At 45.2% G+C, this 16,978-nt stretch overlaps 1 protein-coding gene across 1 annotated transcript in view; it reads left to right on the plus strand.

The window, feature by feature from the left end:
* The window catches only part of MDH2 (malate dehydrogenase 2), a 189,865-nt gene extending 177,720 nt beyond the window's left edge, over positions 1-12,145 (plus strand). Inside the window, exon 9 of the mRNA XM_069614943.1 lies at positions 11,844-12,145. Within this exon, the coding sequence (XP_069471044.1) occupies positions 11,844-11,975 (132 nt within the window). The 3' untranslated portion in view covers positions 11,976-12,145. The remainder of the gene's footprint in view (positions 1-11,843) is intronic.
* The last annotated feature ends 4,833 nt before the right edge of the window (positions 12,146-16,978 follow it).

The following is a 16,978-nucleotide window of genomic DNA, read 5'->3' on the forward strand; positions in this document are numbered from 1 at the left end:
GTGTTCCAGCTGGATGCCTTCATGATGCAATGCAGTAGACCCTGTTCTTGGTCGTGGTGACGAAATGCAGGGACGTCTGGCGGGCTCCTGCGGCAGCACTCGAGAGGGGCTCTGCAGCAATGGATTTCCGATCATTCAGTGGCTCTTTGTGGTTTTGGTGCCTTTTTCTCAGTGCCAAAGCAGAACGAAAAACTCCAGTTAGGATTTCCTTCATCCCTCGGTCCTGGACAGATTTCTTGCTTCTTTAGGGTCTTCTGGATGCCTACCAAGATCTGTCCTGATTCGAACTAGGTACCCCAGTTATTCTGCAGCCTTGGAAAGTCGCAGCAAGTTGGGAGTTGTGCCAAATAGTTTGTCTCGAGGCTAGTTGGTCCCACCAGCCTAAAGGAGAAAGTTGTCCTTTATGGGTCTTCACTGTTGATTAAAAAAAATGGGGTTGGCACAGCTGCAGGGCTTTACTGGGCACTTCAAGGTCCAGGAGGGTGCTGCTGGTGTCTTCCCTAGTCTTCTGCTTCAGATGTTTTCCTCCAGTGGTCGACTGTTCTTAGTCCCAAAAACCTCGCTTTTTATGCAAGTTCGCATTCATTCACAGCCCTAGGCTGTCAATCACACAGCAGGCTGGCCAATTAGAACTGGTTTCACTCGGGCACACCTAGAGACAACGGAACGGGATGTTTCGAGACCCTCACTCACTACTTCCTTCCGTTCCAGACACTGGAGCCTGGGCGGGATTCAGGGCTGAAACCCGCCAAATGGAAACTACTGAGGGCTCAAACCTGATCCAAAGAGTACAAGCCTAGAAGAAACTAACAAGAATTGGTGAAAAAAGAAGACTGGCAGGGTGGGGGGGGCGGGGGCGGGGGTACATTTTGAGAAAATGGTCACCCTTGGGTGCAGCACTGCAGCTGAGGTATCAGCCTGCAAATGCATGTCACTAGGTAGTAAAAAAGACCACTGCCACCAGCCATTGAGTTGAGTTGGTGTAACAAAATGTTACATGAGGAATGCCTTAACGGAATTACTAGGTAAACACCCCCACACTCCCCCCTCCTCCTCCACCCCAAAATCCAGCACACCACATAGGGTGTTGTGTGCTGGACCATAAAGAAAAGTTAAGTAATACAGGGGTCATCTTACTATTTTTGGGAACAGTAGTTTACCCAAAAAAATGTATTTGGACATTAGAAGTCCAAGGACTTGTTAGTGGCCTGCACAAAAGGTGCTGTCACTGTTGGGGAGAATTCTCAAAATTGTGCCTATTCCTCCAGCTCTTTTGCTAAACTTTGGGACTTTGAACTTTTCAATTCAATGTATTTTCTGTGTTTGTTTCTTTTGATTATGGAGTCTAACCAATTCCATAGGCATCATCTTTTACAATTGTCACACAGCACCTTCAGTGCAGTGACACATGGAAGTCTTTTAGATTTCCCAAGGTTTAAATACCTTCTCTGGGATCAACTACTGTTTCCCAGAACAGTGGAGTGAAATTGACTTGGCTTAGCCCTGTAAATTCCTAGACCCAGCACAATCTATCTTTCTGTAGAGTGCTGGAGGGGTTACCTAGTATCCCCTGTGTCTAGATTCTCGTGTAACAGTCAAATGTTGCCCTTTCCTCTCAGAATGGCTGGTGGCAGTAGTTTTACAATGAACTACCATGATTTTTCCTGACCGCAAACTATTCGTAGCTCCGGTAACGTTAAATCGCGAGAGACATGTTTTTGAAGATGTCGCCCAGCCATCGTTGCTAAAATGGTTCCCGGTCTTATTTTTTTCCGCCATGTCTTTGTGGAAAGGTCCTAGAGTTTTTTTTTCTGCGCGCAAAACCAGGTTTGGTCTTTGTTCATTCGCCTTTGTTGGTCTTCATGGGTGAAACCCGCCTCTAGCGCCAGAGTGTCTGGGGTAGGCGGGAAGTGTGGGAGGTGCCCGAAACTCCCTGTGCTTAGTCTTCTAGGTGACCCAAAGGCACTCTGTGGCGATTGGCTGGCTGACCTGTCCGGCAAGGACAGGCACCCTGCTGGGTGAGTGGCAGCTAGGCTGGAATGAATGGGAGAGAACCGAATAAAAAGCGAGTCTCTTGGCTTGGGAGGCAGAGTCGAACACTGGACGAAGGAACCGAAGAGCTTGAAGAGGACGGTTGCTGCAACTCCTGGACCATGGGTTTGCCCGTTGAAGCCCTGCTGCAGGTCCGAATCGCCAAGTTCACATAGACCGAGAAGCCCTGCAAAGGACGACTTCTCCCTTTTGAGTTGGTAGGACCAATGAGCTCCCAAGTAAGCCACCTGGACACCTATCTGAGCTGGTTGCACCTCTCAAGAGTGCTGCTGGAAACCGTAGCGCCAGGGAGAGGGACACAAGATTGTGTGCGTTACTTGTAAGCTGGTCAAAAGCGTTTAGAAGATCCTCCAGACTCCCATGATGTCAGACCGACCGAGCCTGACCCCCCCCCCACCCCCACCTCCCTCAGCTGAGTTTGGGACCTCAGAAGCAAGGACAGTCCACTTTGACAGCCAGGACCAGCGTTGTTACCAGTGCAGTAGCTGAAACGCGAACAGCCACTGAAATTGAAGTTTGCCAGTTGCAAGCTTTTGACCGTCCCAGTGCAGCGCACCCTGACGTCCTCCCCTTTGTCCCCAAGACTGAGGCACAGGAAAGCAAGATCTGCAGGAACAGAAGTCACCAGCTGCATCTTTTTCTTCATTGTAAGGTACTGTGAAACAAGGAGAGAACTTGCCTCACAGTGAAAGTGCTTAAAACGTTTGCAACTCGCAGGCCTAATCAGCTTGTGGCCGAACATGATTCTTTTTACAAACTACCAAGAACTTGCAGAGACTTTTCTGTTTAATTACCAGAACCGCTTTAACCTATCTAAGACTTTAGCCTATTGACTTTGGCCTAGCCTATTGAATTGACTCTTCTGGTGAACTCAAAGTATCTGCACTGTCTAAGAATAATTGTATCCTTCTTTGTTCTGATAACCTTTGCCTTTTACTCCTCTTGAAAAGTATTGAAGTATATTTGTGTTATTATATAATTGCCTCCTAATGCTTTATAACTGACTGATACTTATTATCCAAGAAGCCAAGTTTATTTGAACACCTGTGATTGTAAACCTCTGTAACATTATTACTGCTCACATTCCCCTCTTGAGATGAGCCTGGCTGCTCAACACGCTACCAAAACTGTGTAGTACAGACTGATGCCAAAGGTTGGTTGGCTTACACCTGTAGTCCTAGTTGTGTGTAGTGTAGGGTACTGCATACAAACATTGTCTAAAAGTCACCATGCAAATGCTTATGGAGTTTACCATGCTCCATAAATCAGTAAGGAACATAGAAAATCATAGTCAGGAAAACAGATGGATGAGTGAGAAAAAAGGTCCCATTCACTCAGGAGAAAACATTAATAAGCCCTGAGTCCAGCAGAAGAGCTGGGGATCTCTAATGTTAATGGGAATTGGCAAAGAAATTGAATTTTTCCCTAACGAAGGGAGTCTGAACCGAAACATTTGTCTGGGGTCCTGTGGTGAAGATGCTGACCGTCAGTTCAGCATAGTCTTCAGGATGCTTGCATGAAGGGGCACCTGCCTTTGTGTCTGGCAATGCCAGGCGCTTAAGGGAGAGTAGGCCTTCAAGCAGGGACTGCTAAAGGTTCTTTCTGTTCTTTGGAGAGGCAGAGCTTTGCTGTCTGATTCTTGGAGACTTCAAAGTGAGTTACTTTACTGAGACTGGGAAGAGACACACGGGAAGTTGCATTCATTCTTTGACTCGGACATGCACACACACCCCACTCTGCTACTGGGACGAGGAAGAGGGATGCCGAGTACCAAGACCGTTGTGAACTCAATGTGAATAGCTTGCACCTGGAGCCAAAGGGATGGCATAAATGACCTGCTCAGGTGAGGCTAATGGAGAAAGAGGCCAGGTGCTTGCAGATGGAGAAGTCGGAGGCGCGTGTCAGACGCAAAGGTGCTGCAGTCGATGCAGCGGAAGCAGTGTGTGGCTGGCATTGTCGTAAGGACTCCGGAGGCAGGGTTCGGCTGCTGACCTCCAGAAGTCGAGTACTCCCGCTCCAGTAACCCTGGTTGTCGGATACCCAGGACAAGGGGCGTGCTGAGCCAGGAACAGGTGCAACAGCAAAGGACTGACCAAAGCGGAGAAGGTCACAGGAAGACGGCGTACCCTGTGAGTCAAGTTAGGTTAAGTGACTCAGATGCTGTGGTGCAATCCGCTTTGGGGGGGGGGAGAAGGTGAAGTACTCGCAAGTGTGCGAGCTACAGCAAAGACCATGTCATTGCCGGGATTGAAATCATAAAACACTGAAGTTTAACAGCTACAAGAATGTGATGAAGCAGTTTGTGAAAACCAAACAAAGTTGAGAAGGCCGCAGAGATGGCCAGAAAAAGCAGTGAACTTGAAACTTGTATTTGAATGAAGCCCGTGAGCAGGGTGCAAATTCCCAGCAGGAGAGTGAACTGGGAATTTGCAATTACGTTGGTTTGAATATGAATGAGATGCATTTTTTAATACCACACCAAAGCAAATTAGTGAATGCCACACAAGTGGAAAGTGGAGAAAAGCGTTCCCTGATACAAAGGAACTGTAAATTATGGAAACTAAGTAATTTAAAGCACTGTAAAAGTTGAGAGAAAGCAAGCGTTGGCAAGAGCCATAAGGAAAAGAGGAACTGTACAATTTTCAAGTCAAACTGAGGCAACAGTATGAGAGCCTGATAATCTGACGAGTGAATCGTGGTAAAACAAATGTTGAACGAAATATCAGAATCTAAATCCAGTAACGTTGTTGAGCTGAAGCAGTGGTGGTGCAACAGTGGAAAAGAAGCCAATCTGGTGTCTGTTGCGTGACCTTTAATGTGTGGACCCTGTGGTCCAAATACTGCACCTAGACCGAGCACACCCTACTAAAGAGAGCCCACTTGACTCTAAGTTTATGGTTGAATATCCTGAAAAGCTTGCATATTGTGAACTGACAGAGTTGAACTTTGTGAAATTGATGATCGAGCCAAAAGGGCTGGAAACTGGAAAGAATCGTGAGGAATTATTGTGAAAACAGCAAGAGGTTTGAAAGCTTGGGGAAGGCAACCCCTTTGTGATTGAAGGTGAACCATTTGGAATCCCGGGGATTCCTGTTCTGACCAAGAGCTGGAAGAAGCTCTGAACTTTTGTTTGAATACTTTTTCATTTGATGCTTCCATCCCTACACAGTTGAAACAAATAGATGTGGATGCAAGTATAGGTTTTGGACACGGACTGACCTTTACTTTGGCCTACCTGACAGACTATCATTAGTTCTAGTTGGTTTGGGAAGTCCCACCTTAGCATAGGGCAAGGTAGGCATTACTCGAACCTCTTTGATTTTAATACATTTTGTAGCCCAAACTGTCTACTTCTGATGCCTTCACACTTCCCAACAACAAATCCTCTCCAAAAAGAGAAGCAGCTGGATTATGTTGAGGATGTATCTTTAAGTTCAGCTAATGTGGATGCTTCCATGACAGTGAAGAAACTCTAGAAGCAGCTTGCTGGTTTTGTTGCTGGTCTCCTAGAGAATAGGAAAACAAAAGTTTGTCTGGTCAGGTTTATAATGATATGGAAGTGCGTCATATCAAGCCAGCAAGAGGAGTGAGTGCTTGGTGTCCTGGATGCCAAGAGATTGGCATGGTTGAGGGCAAATACATTCCTTTATTTGCACAGGATTCCTGATCCATTCAAACACTGAGGAGAATAGCTACCCAGACAGCAAAGCTGCTTGTTTTGCTAACACATCAGCCGTCCAAATCATTTTGCATCATCAGTAATTTGGGGTCAAATACAAGCATTTCCTGGCGAGGGATTCAAGATCAGAAGTAGCTCCTGCCAATTGCTCTCCAGCTGCACACAGCTTCACAGAACTAACCTGCTCTCAAATCTTGATTCCAACTCACCCTCTGTCCTCATTCTCCTTGACCTCTCCTCTGCTTTTGATAGTTAACCACAACATCTTGATCTCCCATCTCCATGATACCCTGGGCATCACTGATCAGGCTCTGGCGTATCTTCTGTTTTTTCTCTGACCATCCCTCCGGGGTAGAAATGAGTCCTTTCTCTCCCCTATCCCCCTCTCTACCTGTGGTGTCCCCCAGAGTTCTAATCTATCCCCCCATTTTTCAAGCTCTACATGGCCTCTTTGGCCCACAAAATCTCCAACCATCACCTCCAACTTTCAGTGCTATGCGGATGACGCACAGCTCTTTCCAGCTACTCTTGGCCTCTTCCTCCACCTGGATTATTACCGACGGTCCGCAATTCAGTCCTGGTGTGCTTCTAACATCTGCCTTAATGCCAGCAAGACAGAAATCGTCCTCATTGGAACACCTACTCCCACTCGCCCCCCTCCTCTCGCTCTGGCCAGCCTCCCTTGTTACTGCATCCCACATGAGGAAAAAAACCTGGTGGTCATCTTTGACTCTACTCTCACCTTCTCCTCACATCCCAGACATGTCCAAAAAGTCCCACAACCAGCGGCAACTCCTGAGAGGTTTCTGCCTTTTCTCACTTCCCCCAGAGGCTCAGTCTCTTGGTTCTCTCTCCAGACTTGACTACTGCAACAGTCTTTGCTCAACCTTCCTACTACTACTCTCCGACCTCTTCAAGTTATCCAGAACAGAACTGCAAGACTTCTCCTTGGCCTAAAGCCCAGGGACCACACATCTCGGTGCTGAAATGTCTCCACTGGCTCCCTGTGGCTGCAAGGATCAAGTCCCTCTGCATAGTACACAAGGCTTTCCTTGGGCCGGTGCCCACGCTATCTACAACGCTCTCTTCCCAAATACTCTCCTTCGAGAGCCCTTGACTCTGCCTCCTCCAACTCCTTCCTGGTGAACTGTTTCTCCAAACAGATTTGGGGGGGTAGATTCCCATAATCTTCAGGTGCCTCCCTACCTCTATCATCTTTACGTGAACGAATCTCGCAGAAACTTCGGAGGACCTCCAGAGCAGGATTCCACTCATTGAAGTCGCCTCGATCAGACAACATTCCACATCTGGTACCTTGAAAAAAGTGCCAAATGCAGAGCCGTGAGAAGCACCCAAAGAATCCTTTGTTGTAAGCCTTTTCTGTACTTTTGCTGCAAGTGCCCATCCAGTGTCCTTTCTTTCGTCTCCACAACCAACCATCCAGAGACCGGGTCCTGCACTGCTCCATCGTGAAGGCGTCCGTCTGCAAGCTCTTCACTGCTCAGGTACTGTGTGGCTATGTTTTAATACTTAGTCTTGTCACTCCTGTGTGGCTAGGATGGTGAGTTAGTGTAGTTGGATGTTCACCCATCTAGTTCGCCTAGGCCTAATGCTGGAACGCATATAGGGAGCCTTCTAGGAAGTCCCTGAACACTTTCTACTAACTCTAAAGTCTGTACATACTTGTTGGATGGGAAATCCTGTGGAACTCTGACTTATCTGCATGTGTGCCTTATCCTGACATGCGTACTGTGGCCACTAGACCATCGTGTCCCCCTTCTGCTTCTGAGATCACTAATGCCTTCAAATGGGGAAGGAATTCTAAAGGGATGTATGTGATTTCTTCGAAAATATTTCTACTTTTAACTTTTATACTTTTTTGTAGGGGAGACCCCCTGCAGCCGACCCTCACCCGTAACTACCTTAACTTAAACCCTTACCCCACACCCCACCTATTATGCATTACGCATATACCATTTCCCTTCCATTTTTGGTGAAATCTCATTAGGTGAAATGGTATTCGAAGAACTCTATGGTAACGCATCTAAAGTATAAGGTCTCCGACTTGAAAATTGAAAAGTTTTGCAAAGTACTCAATTGCTAATTGTGTTCTGTAACTGATTACATCTGACATAGAATAAGTTTTACTTACCTGTGAATTGCTGACTGCCATTCTGAAAAGCATACAAAGTTTTTGTTTTTTTTCAATTGTGTTCCACTATTCTAGAAAGTAAGTTATTACTGTATTCCTGAAACTGAAGTGTAACAGCATATTACCAAATGGGCTTTTCTCGCCTTGAATAGCAAACTCCCATTCTGAATGTGGAACATTAGATTTTGCTTAACTTGAACTGCTTACTGCCTTTCCGAAAAGTCTTAGTGCTTACCTTAGAATTGTGTTCCACTATTCTGAAAAGTAACATCGGGATAAGTACATATTCCTGAAAGAGAAGCATTGTAAGAATTTATCAATCGGGATTTACTGACCTTGAATAGCATACTGCATTCTAAATATGTAATACTGAGTCCTTGCTTACCATTGAAGGTCCTCCTGCCATTCTGAAAAGTAATTAAGTTATTGCTTACCTTTTTGAATTGTTCCTCTACTCTAAAAAGTAACTTGGGCGTAACTGTATCATTCCTGAAAGAAGAATGTGACCTATGTTGTAAGGCCCTTTTTAGGATAGTTTTTCTGAAGTCCAACTAAGGGCTTAGTAAAACCATTCAACTTAGACAAGACTCCACTCTTAGTATAAGGCTATGCCACCTGGGTATATGGCCGTGTAGACGGAGCAGCCAGGCGTATCTTAGGAGGGAGAGAGGGCTGTAGAATCGGTACAAAGAAATTGTAGTACACACGGTCCAATGAAACACTATGCATTGTAAAAAATAAATGGTTTATTTAAATACAAGTAAGCCCAGATGCATCTTGGGGGGTAGGGAAATAAGTACCATCACAGATCATAACCCATTATAAAAAAAACAGCACTATGCTTTAAAATAGGCATACCAAAGCATAGAACGTATTTAGAAAACTAACAGTATTTCTAGGTCAGTCAAACCGTATCAAACACGTTTAGTAAAGGGCACACCTATTCATTGAGTTCAAACCATTAGTTCCTTTTAGATTACTTTCTGTAGTACAAGGGTAGTAGACCATGTCCGTTATGCAGTGACGCTCAGCAAAGAAATCACAATCGACCAACCCTATTACCAGGATACTTTTCTGAATAGTGGAACACAGATTTAAGGAACAATATATACCTATGACTACTTTGAAGACAAGTTATTCTGGGTGAGTAAGACCTTTTTGGTGTAATATTCAATTAGTGGCTTTTCAGCTCAGTGGAACACAGTCTAAGATGAGCATGAATTCTTTACACTAATTTAGGATTGCACCAGGCAGAGCAAGGTCGGCTACAATTAAATAACACTTCAAGAATGGCACACAGATATTTGAGGCAAGTAAAATTTTGTTATAATATACTAATACAGTTGCTAATCTGATCAGTGGAACACACTGAGGTAAGTAGTCACTCCTAACTTATTTTAGGATGGCACACAGCTAACTCAAGGTAAGTACAACCTATATACCTTTTTAAAGGCGCTATCAGCAAATTAAAGGTTTGTATAGACCTAAGACTGTTTTAGCATCTATATAACACGGACCAGGGAAAGCTAAACCCAATGTTACACTTTAGGAATGACTCCATATTCTAGGTAGGTACAACCAAAGGCGACTTATTCTAAGGTTAGGGGGAAGCAAGACCCAGTTTGGGAACTAGTACACCTATTTTCTGAAATAAATAGTTGGTGAAGCTAACAGCATTACTTTTGGAAAAGAGGCACAACCAATTCACAGGTGAGTAAAATTAACCTTATGTATACTTTTCAGAATGGCACAACACACATTCAAGGTTAGTAAACACTTTTGTATCTGTCCACGCTGAGTTGCAGTTACCAACTAACACTTTCAGAGGTAAGTACACTTTTAAACACTAGTTATTCTTTTGAAGACGGAATCCTTTATTTACTCAGTCCTTCCCTGGTCTGTTGCACGAGTTATGATATGATAGGTTATTTATAACGTGCTTAATACCCAGAGGTTTCTAAGTGCAGGCCCGGGGATCAAACCTGTGGTGCTCCATGTCTTGCTTCCAAGGCAAGCATGTTGCCCCTGAGCTATTCTCCTGAGACTCAGACAGAAGAGGAACCCTAGTGGTCTAAGTGTGAGCAGTAGGCAGGGTGACATAGGCTTCTGTTGCAGGCAAAAGCCAGCCTGTGGAAGACTGTTCAAACAAGTAGTTCACTTTAAAGTTAGTTAGGATCCAGGGTCTTCAAAGAGGATACCCTAGGAGGATTCCAGCAGTGGGCCTGGGTGAACTGGACGAGAGGACTCCCAATCACAGAATACACCCCAAAAGCTTTAAAGAAATCACATAGGCTGTAGTGAGTAAATATCCCAGCCAACACAGTACCTCAGCAGTGAAGAGTTGCAGCAGGGAGACGTCAGGATCTTAAGCCAATAACCTGGTCTATGGATTCCTTTGTCATGAAGACGGAAGGGATTTTGAAGTAGGGATCAATGGAGAAGGCTCCAGGAAAGAATTTCTTCGCGGCTGGATGCAGCTGTGGTTTTGGCACCCTTTTCAGGAGCCCGAAGAAGACTGCATATCGCCAGTCGGATTCTCGTCATTTGCAAGGTCCAGCACTCAGATGAGGGGACTTTTAGGACTCGAATCTTCTCTCTAGAGTTCCAACAGGATGCCACTAAAGTTTGTTTGCTTTGGAATTCAAGACTGCACAGCACAATTGCTCTAGGTCCCTGGGTATTGGGGTATTGCAGCCCGCAAGGTCGCAGCACAATGTGCGATTGCTGAAAATGCAGGTCGAGTCTAGTGAATCTCACCAGGCTCTGGGTCATCCATTTTGGGATCCCCAGTTCGCTTGGAAGGAAGGGTAACGGGCTGCAGTTATACAGCCGGCTCTCCGGTTGCTGGAAATAGTCTTGGCTGCGCTCTTAATCTTCCTCTTCGGATTTGGTTCCAATGGTCGACTTGTCAGCAGCTTCCAGGTTCAGAGTTTTTATCAGGAACTACAGTACAACATCTGCATTCTCTCTGCATTTCACAGCAAAGGGCGGTCTGGCTGTCCAATCGGGACAGCCAGCCCCCCACTCGGAGTTGTTTCCTTTCAGGCAAGGTGGCAGATAATGGGCGGCAGAGCTTTGGACTCCTCCCTCGCTTCCTGCCTTTCCAGACACTCTGGAGCCTGGGTGGGGAATCTACAGGATTACCGCCAAAATACAAAACAGCCACTGAGGTTGTTCCTGCCTAGAATGGCAGGGGGAAGACCTCAAATAGTAAGCTCACAAGAAATGGCGAAAAAAGGAGCTCACCAATTTAGAAAAATGGTGTCCCTTCTGTGCATTACCGAGGCTGAATTAACAGCCTGCAAGTAATAACAACGAAGCCATAAAGGTAAAACCACTGACACCAGCCATTAATGTTAAACTCGCAATCGTTACCAGGCAAGTAAGAAAGGGGATGAAAATCCCTTTTTACTACTTGGGGAACTGTAGTTCACACAAGAACATATAAGAGAAATTAACAGGGGAGTCCATAGGGGTAACATGGCCCAAGTCCAAAAGATGTAGGGAACTATAACTTCAACCATACACTATGGAGAGACCTGAAAATGGGACCCATAAAGAGTAAGACCACGTGGGGGGGGGGGGGGGGAAGGATTCCCCTTTATCTAGAGAAAAAGTCAAAGGCAGAACGTTCTGGGGTTGACACAGCTCAGGAAGATTTCATTGATATGAAAATCTTATCCAACAGTCCTTACTTGTAACATTGTTGGTATAATTATGATTCAGAAATAAGTAACATAACTTGCTACCATTGGGGTCTGATTACCTTGAATTACATTCTAAAATTCTACTAATGTGGTTTTACTCCCCTTCTAAATGAGGTTTATTCTTTGGGGGGGGCGGTAGGGGGGACTATGATTTAGTAGTGCAGCACATCCTAAGGTATGCAGCATTCTTTTAAACTAACTTGTGGATCATTCATTGATATGCAAAAAGTAATCTGCATGTTCTGCTTTTCAGAAAAATGGTATTGAAAAGAACCTGGGACTGGGCAAGCTATCTCCTTTTGAAGAAAAACTGGTATCTGAAGCAATGGACGAGTTGAAGGCCTCCATCAAAAAGGGGGAGGAGTTTGTAAAGAGCCGGAAGTGAAGAGTGAAGTTGCAGGGGACAAACCCTCATTAATTTATTGAAACATCATGTCACTTTAAAGACAGACAAACCACACGCTGTAAAGAGGGATGCATTGCTGGCGCATTCCACCTTCTGTCCAGTAATCAGAGTTCGCTCATCAATAAAACCTTTTATTTTGCCAGAATAAATTTGAGTTGCTTAAAATTATTCCCTGCTTTGAATTCCCAGAACTGGAACCAGTGCCTTAAACGGTGTTCCTTCTTATGTTCTAGTTTTGTGAAATGCTTGTAGAATGTGTATTTTTCAATATTGAGTACTCATTTTTCAGAAAACAATTTTGAATAGTCTATTCAATCAAAATGTAACTCACTTTTTTGATTACCCATTGCCTCTGTCCCCCCTCCCCCACTTCTCTCTGAAGGTGTTACCATCCTGAAACAAATGTTCCATTCTTTTGACCTACCCTTTCCTCTGTGGCCTGCAGCTATCTAATCTCCTTCTTTCCTTTTGACATCCTCCATACTTCCTGGAATTAGGTTAGCATGTACTTCACTACACTTACTGTTGGTATGTTTTTTGTACACATTTTCTTCATATCAAACCATGTCAAAACATACTTTCTTGTTTCAGTCTACATTCCTTCCATCTTCTAATTTTCTGTGCCTTCTGAGTAGATCCTTCCGCCCCTTCATGTTCTGGAGGGATTGGTTGAGTGTTCAAATTACTGATGTAGTCCTGCATCACTGTTTTCACTCCTATGCGAGTCCCAGCTGCCTAGCCAATGCAACTTTAGTATGGGCAGTAAGGAGAAAAATGCTGAAGCACTTGCAAGTGTTTAGATGTTAAGCAGCGAAGACTGGATCTCTTCCATAGTCTTCCCACATTTTCCCTGATCAGTCCTTTCATATCCATACTGTGAAAATAAATCGCTCTACCTTGTGGGAAGGAGTTTGGCCCGGACAGCTTCCTGGGTACTTTATTTGAAGCCATCCCGGATTTTCACCTGTCGCTGACTTTTTTTTTTCTTCTTCCCCCATTTTAAACTGATTGTAAGAGTGTGTATTCCTTTAACAAACATTTAATCTATTGTCACAACCTCTCCTTGAGTTGCCTAGCTAAGGTTCACAAAATACAAATGCAACTTTTATGCTGTTTAGGCACTGGAAGTCTTGAGGTTGTTGCAGATTTTCATGCACTACAGTGAGTGGGTAGGGGGTGGAGGACAGACTCTTCTCGGTTTATGGTACTCATTAGTCTGGATCTTTTCTGAATCGCAGTAAGGATGGAGCCAGCCTTCTTTTAGTACAAAGGATGTTCCAGGTGTGGCAGTATTGCAGGAAAATGCTTGATTTCTTGTCTTCTTGGATTACATTCTAGCCATATCTTGCCTCTTGATGATGTGTTGTGCTCCTGAGATGGTGATTTCTTTCAGCAAAGTATGTTTGTGTCTTGGAAATTGTAGCTTTGTAGATTATGAAGGCTCTATTGAAACGCGTGGTGCTGTAGCCAGTGTAGTTCTGAGAGTGTCGGGTAATGTGGTTGATTTTCTTCAGTCCTCAAATGAGCTGTTGAATGTTGGACAGCTTTCAGGGGGCCAGAGTAGTGTTTTGAACACCTTCCAAAAGGGCACCGACACCATCCAGGTGGGAGAGCACCAGGGCCTAGAGGACTAATCTGAAGTCTGCAGTGAGGGTGAATGGTTCTATTTGGTGCAGGACGGAGAGCTGGTACCATGCTGTTTGTATCTTCATAGCAATGTGTGCTTTGAAGGAGAGGCCTAGAGCGATCCTAAAACTGAGGGACTTTGCCATAAGGAGTGTGTTAGGGTTGACTGTGGGTGGGAAGGGGCAGAGAGGCTCTCTAGATCAATCTGGGTTCACTAGCACATCTGAGGGACTCTGTTTTGGTAGGGTTCTGTTGTAGGGAGGCACTTGACATACAGGCTTCAATCGTGGATAGTCAGTTTCCATTGGGGAATTGTTGAGGCCAGTTGACCTTGAGGTATAGCTGTGTGATGAACATCTCGGGAGGATAGCTCAGGGGCAACATGCTCACCTTGGAAGCAAGACGACACGGAGCACCACAGGTTCGATCCCCAGGTCCGCGCTTAGAAACCTCTGGGTATTAAGTGCGTTATAAATAACCTATCGTATCATCATAACATTGGTGAATTGTGATGCTTCATTTTGCTATGGGTGCCCCTTGTCACTCCATGTTGAAGGATGGGGATCCTGGGCGTTGTTGCTGAGGTAGGAGTCCACCCATCAAAGTAGTGTGGCATCCAATTCCATGCAGGAGAACAGGTTGTTGAGTAGCACTTTTTGGTCGACTGTTAGGCAAGATTGTATGCAGTACCCTTAGGGTGCACGAAAACAACCCTGACCTCCTGGCAGTAGTAACCCAACCTTTGGTACAAGTCTGTACTACACAGGTTGGTAGTGTGGACGAGTAGCCAGGCTTATCTCAAGAGGGGTCAATGTGAGCCATAGGGGAGTTACACAGAGGTTCACAGTGACAAGTATTCAAGCAGACACTTACACACAAGGGTTCTTGAGAAAACAATTATTCATTAATTTACCAGTCAGTTAATATAAGCGTTCTTTAGAAGGGAGCACTATCAAACACCACACAAATATACTTCAAAATGATACAATCTCTTAGTTCAGAATCAGTAAATGCCCATTTGGGATGGCATGCAGCAGGGACCTACACCCACAGGTGACTTAAATTGCTAGGGTGCTGTTGACATGAATGTATTACTGTTGACATTCAGAATTAGTTGAGAGCAAGCAAAAAGGAAAAGATTGGAGCAAACCAGCTACTACAAATATTTCTTAAGCAGGCAAATACTTTCAGATCCCCCAATAAGAGTCGTTCAGTTAAAACAGCCAAATTCAATAGGCAATATTCTATATGGGCTGAAGCACTTCTTTGAAGGTAAGTAGAAATATCTTTGCACGATGTTTCAGTAGTCTTTGAAGAAAAGATGAATCAATGCAGGGCCACAAACTGTTAGACTTGTGAGTAGTAGAAGATGCAAGCAACTCTACAGCAAGAGGAAAGTTCTATTAGACTTTGTACAGTACCTTTTTAGAATGAAGAAAAGATGCAGCAGATGACTGCTTTTCCTGTGCAGATCTGCAGATCTCACTGCTCCTGGGCCTCAGTCGTGGGGACCACAGGGAGGACGTCTGGCCTCCTGCACTGGGACGGTCAAAACTTGCAACCGGCAAATTTCACTTTCAGTGGCTGTTCAGTGTTTCAGCTCCTCGCGTCTACCGCAAAGAGCAACACTGCGGTTCCTGACTGTCGAGATGGACTTTCCTTGCTTCTGCGGTCCCGCACCCAGTTGAGTGCTCAGGCTTGGTCAGTCCTGCTTCCTGGGTGCCCGAGGATCTTCCTGCAGCTCTTGGTCACTTTAAAAGCAGCGCACACAAACTGGTGTTTCTCTCACTGGCTCTACGGTTTCCAGCAGCAACTCTGAAAATTCAACCTGCTCCAAGATGGATTTCCTGGTGGCTTACTTTGGAGTTGATTGGTTCCACCAACTCAAGGGGAGAAGTCGTCCTTGCAGAGGCTTGCTTTTCTGTCGATGCGAACTTGGCGATGCAAACTTGGCGTTTCGGCACTGCAGCAGGGCTTCACCAGGCAAACAAACGGTCCAGGAGTTGCAGCAGGCGTCCTCTTCAAGTTCTTCTTTGGTTCTTTCGTCCAGTGGTCGACTCTGCCTTCCAAGCCAAAAGACTCTCCTTTTGTACAGTTCTCTCCCTTTCATTCCAGCCTAACGCCCACTCACACAGTAGGGTTGCTGTCCTTGCCGGACAGTCCGCCAATCGTCAGAGTGCATTTGGGTCTCCTAGGAGACTAAGCACAGGAAGTTCCGGGCACCTCCCTACCCCAGACACCCTGGAGCCAGAGGCGTGCTTCACTCGCGAATCCTGCCAAAGGCAAAAAGAACAAAGGGACCAAACCTGGTTTGACGCGCAGAGTAAATCTCAAGAAGGACCTTTCCACAAAGAAATGTCAAAAAAGAAGACTGGGGCCATTTTGACAAAAATGGAACCCTTGGGTGCTTTACTGCAGCTGTGGTATAAATGAACACCACGGTAGTAAAAACGAAGCCACTGCCACCAGCCATTCAGTGAGGAAAGGGTAATATAAAATTGTTACATGCGAATTTAGACAAAGGGGATACGATAACCCCTCCAGCACCCTATTGTAAGATAGTGTGTGCTGGTCTAGAAAGTTACAATTGTAAGTAAAGTCAATTTCAATTTAGTGCTCTGCGAAACAGTAGTTTATCCCAGAGAAGGTATTTAAACCTTGGGGAAATAGAAGAGACTTCCCTGTGTCACTGCCCTAAAGGTGTGTGTGCCACTCTGTAAGAGATGCCTATGGAGTTTCAGACCACAACCAAAAGAAACAGAGTTCAGAAATCACATTAAAATACGAGAGGGGGGTTGGGGGGGAGAGGGGCCTCGCTCTCTCCTCCAAATCCAGCAAAGTTGCTGGGGGTCTCTAAGGTACAGGAATTAGCACATTTCTGAGAATTCTGCCTAACAGTCGCTAATGCGGCAGAGAGGTTGAGCAGTATCAGGAGCCATTGGTTGCATTTATACAGGAGCACCTTGACTATTGCCTAGGATGATGGCGCTCTGTGCTGAATCTTTGTCGGAAGTAGACCTGCTATTCTTGAAGTAGGTTGTGTTGGGCAACCTGTACCAGTATTTAGTTCCCAACAGGCTTCTCCATCTTGCCAGTGAAGAGTATATGGATGATCATTTGTGTCGAGTGTGCACTTTAGTAGGGTGAGGAACTGGTCAGCTTTCAATATGCTTGAAAAGCTGCCTTGAATGCGTGAGAGCCTTTCTTGTGTTTTTCTTCCGGATGGAGGATGGAAAGACGTCTTCGTAGAGGCTACCTGGAGTGATGCAAAGCTGTTTTATTTCTTCCAGTGTTAAGATCTTCAATTCTAATCATTTTGTAAATGGTGTGGTAGTATGGCAGGTCAGTCTATGGTG

Source organism: Ambystoma mexicanum, chromosome 9 (genome assembly GCF_040938575.1).
Source record: "Ambystoma mexicanum isolate Mex_15411 chromosome 9, UKY_AmexF1_1, whole genome shotgun sequence".
Lineage (NCBI taxonomy): Eukaryota > Metazoa > Chordata > Amphibia > Caudata > Ambystomatidae > Ambystoma > Ambystoma mexicanum.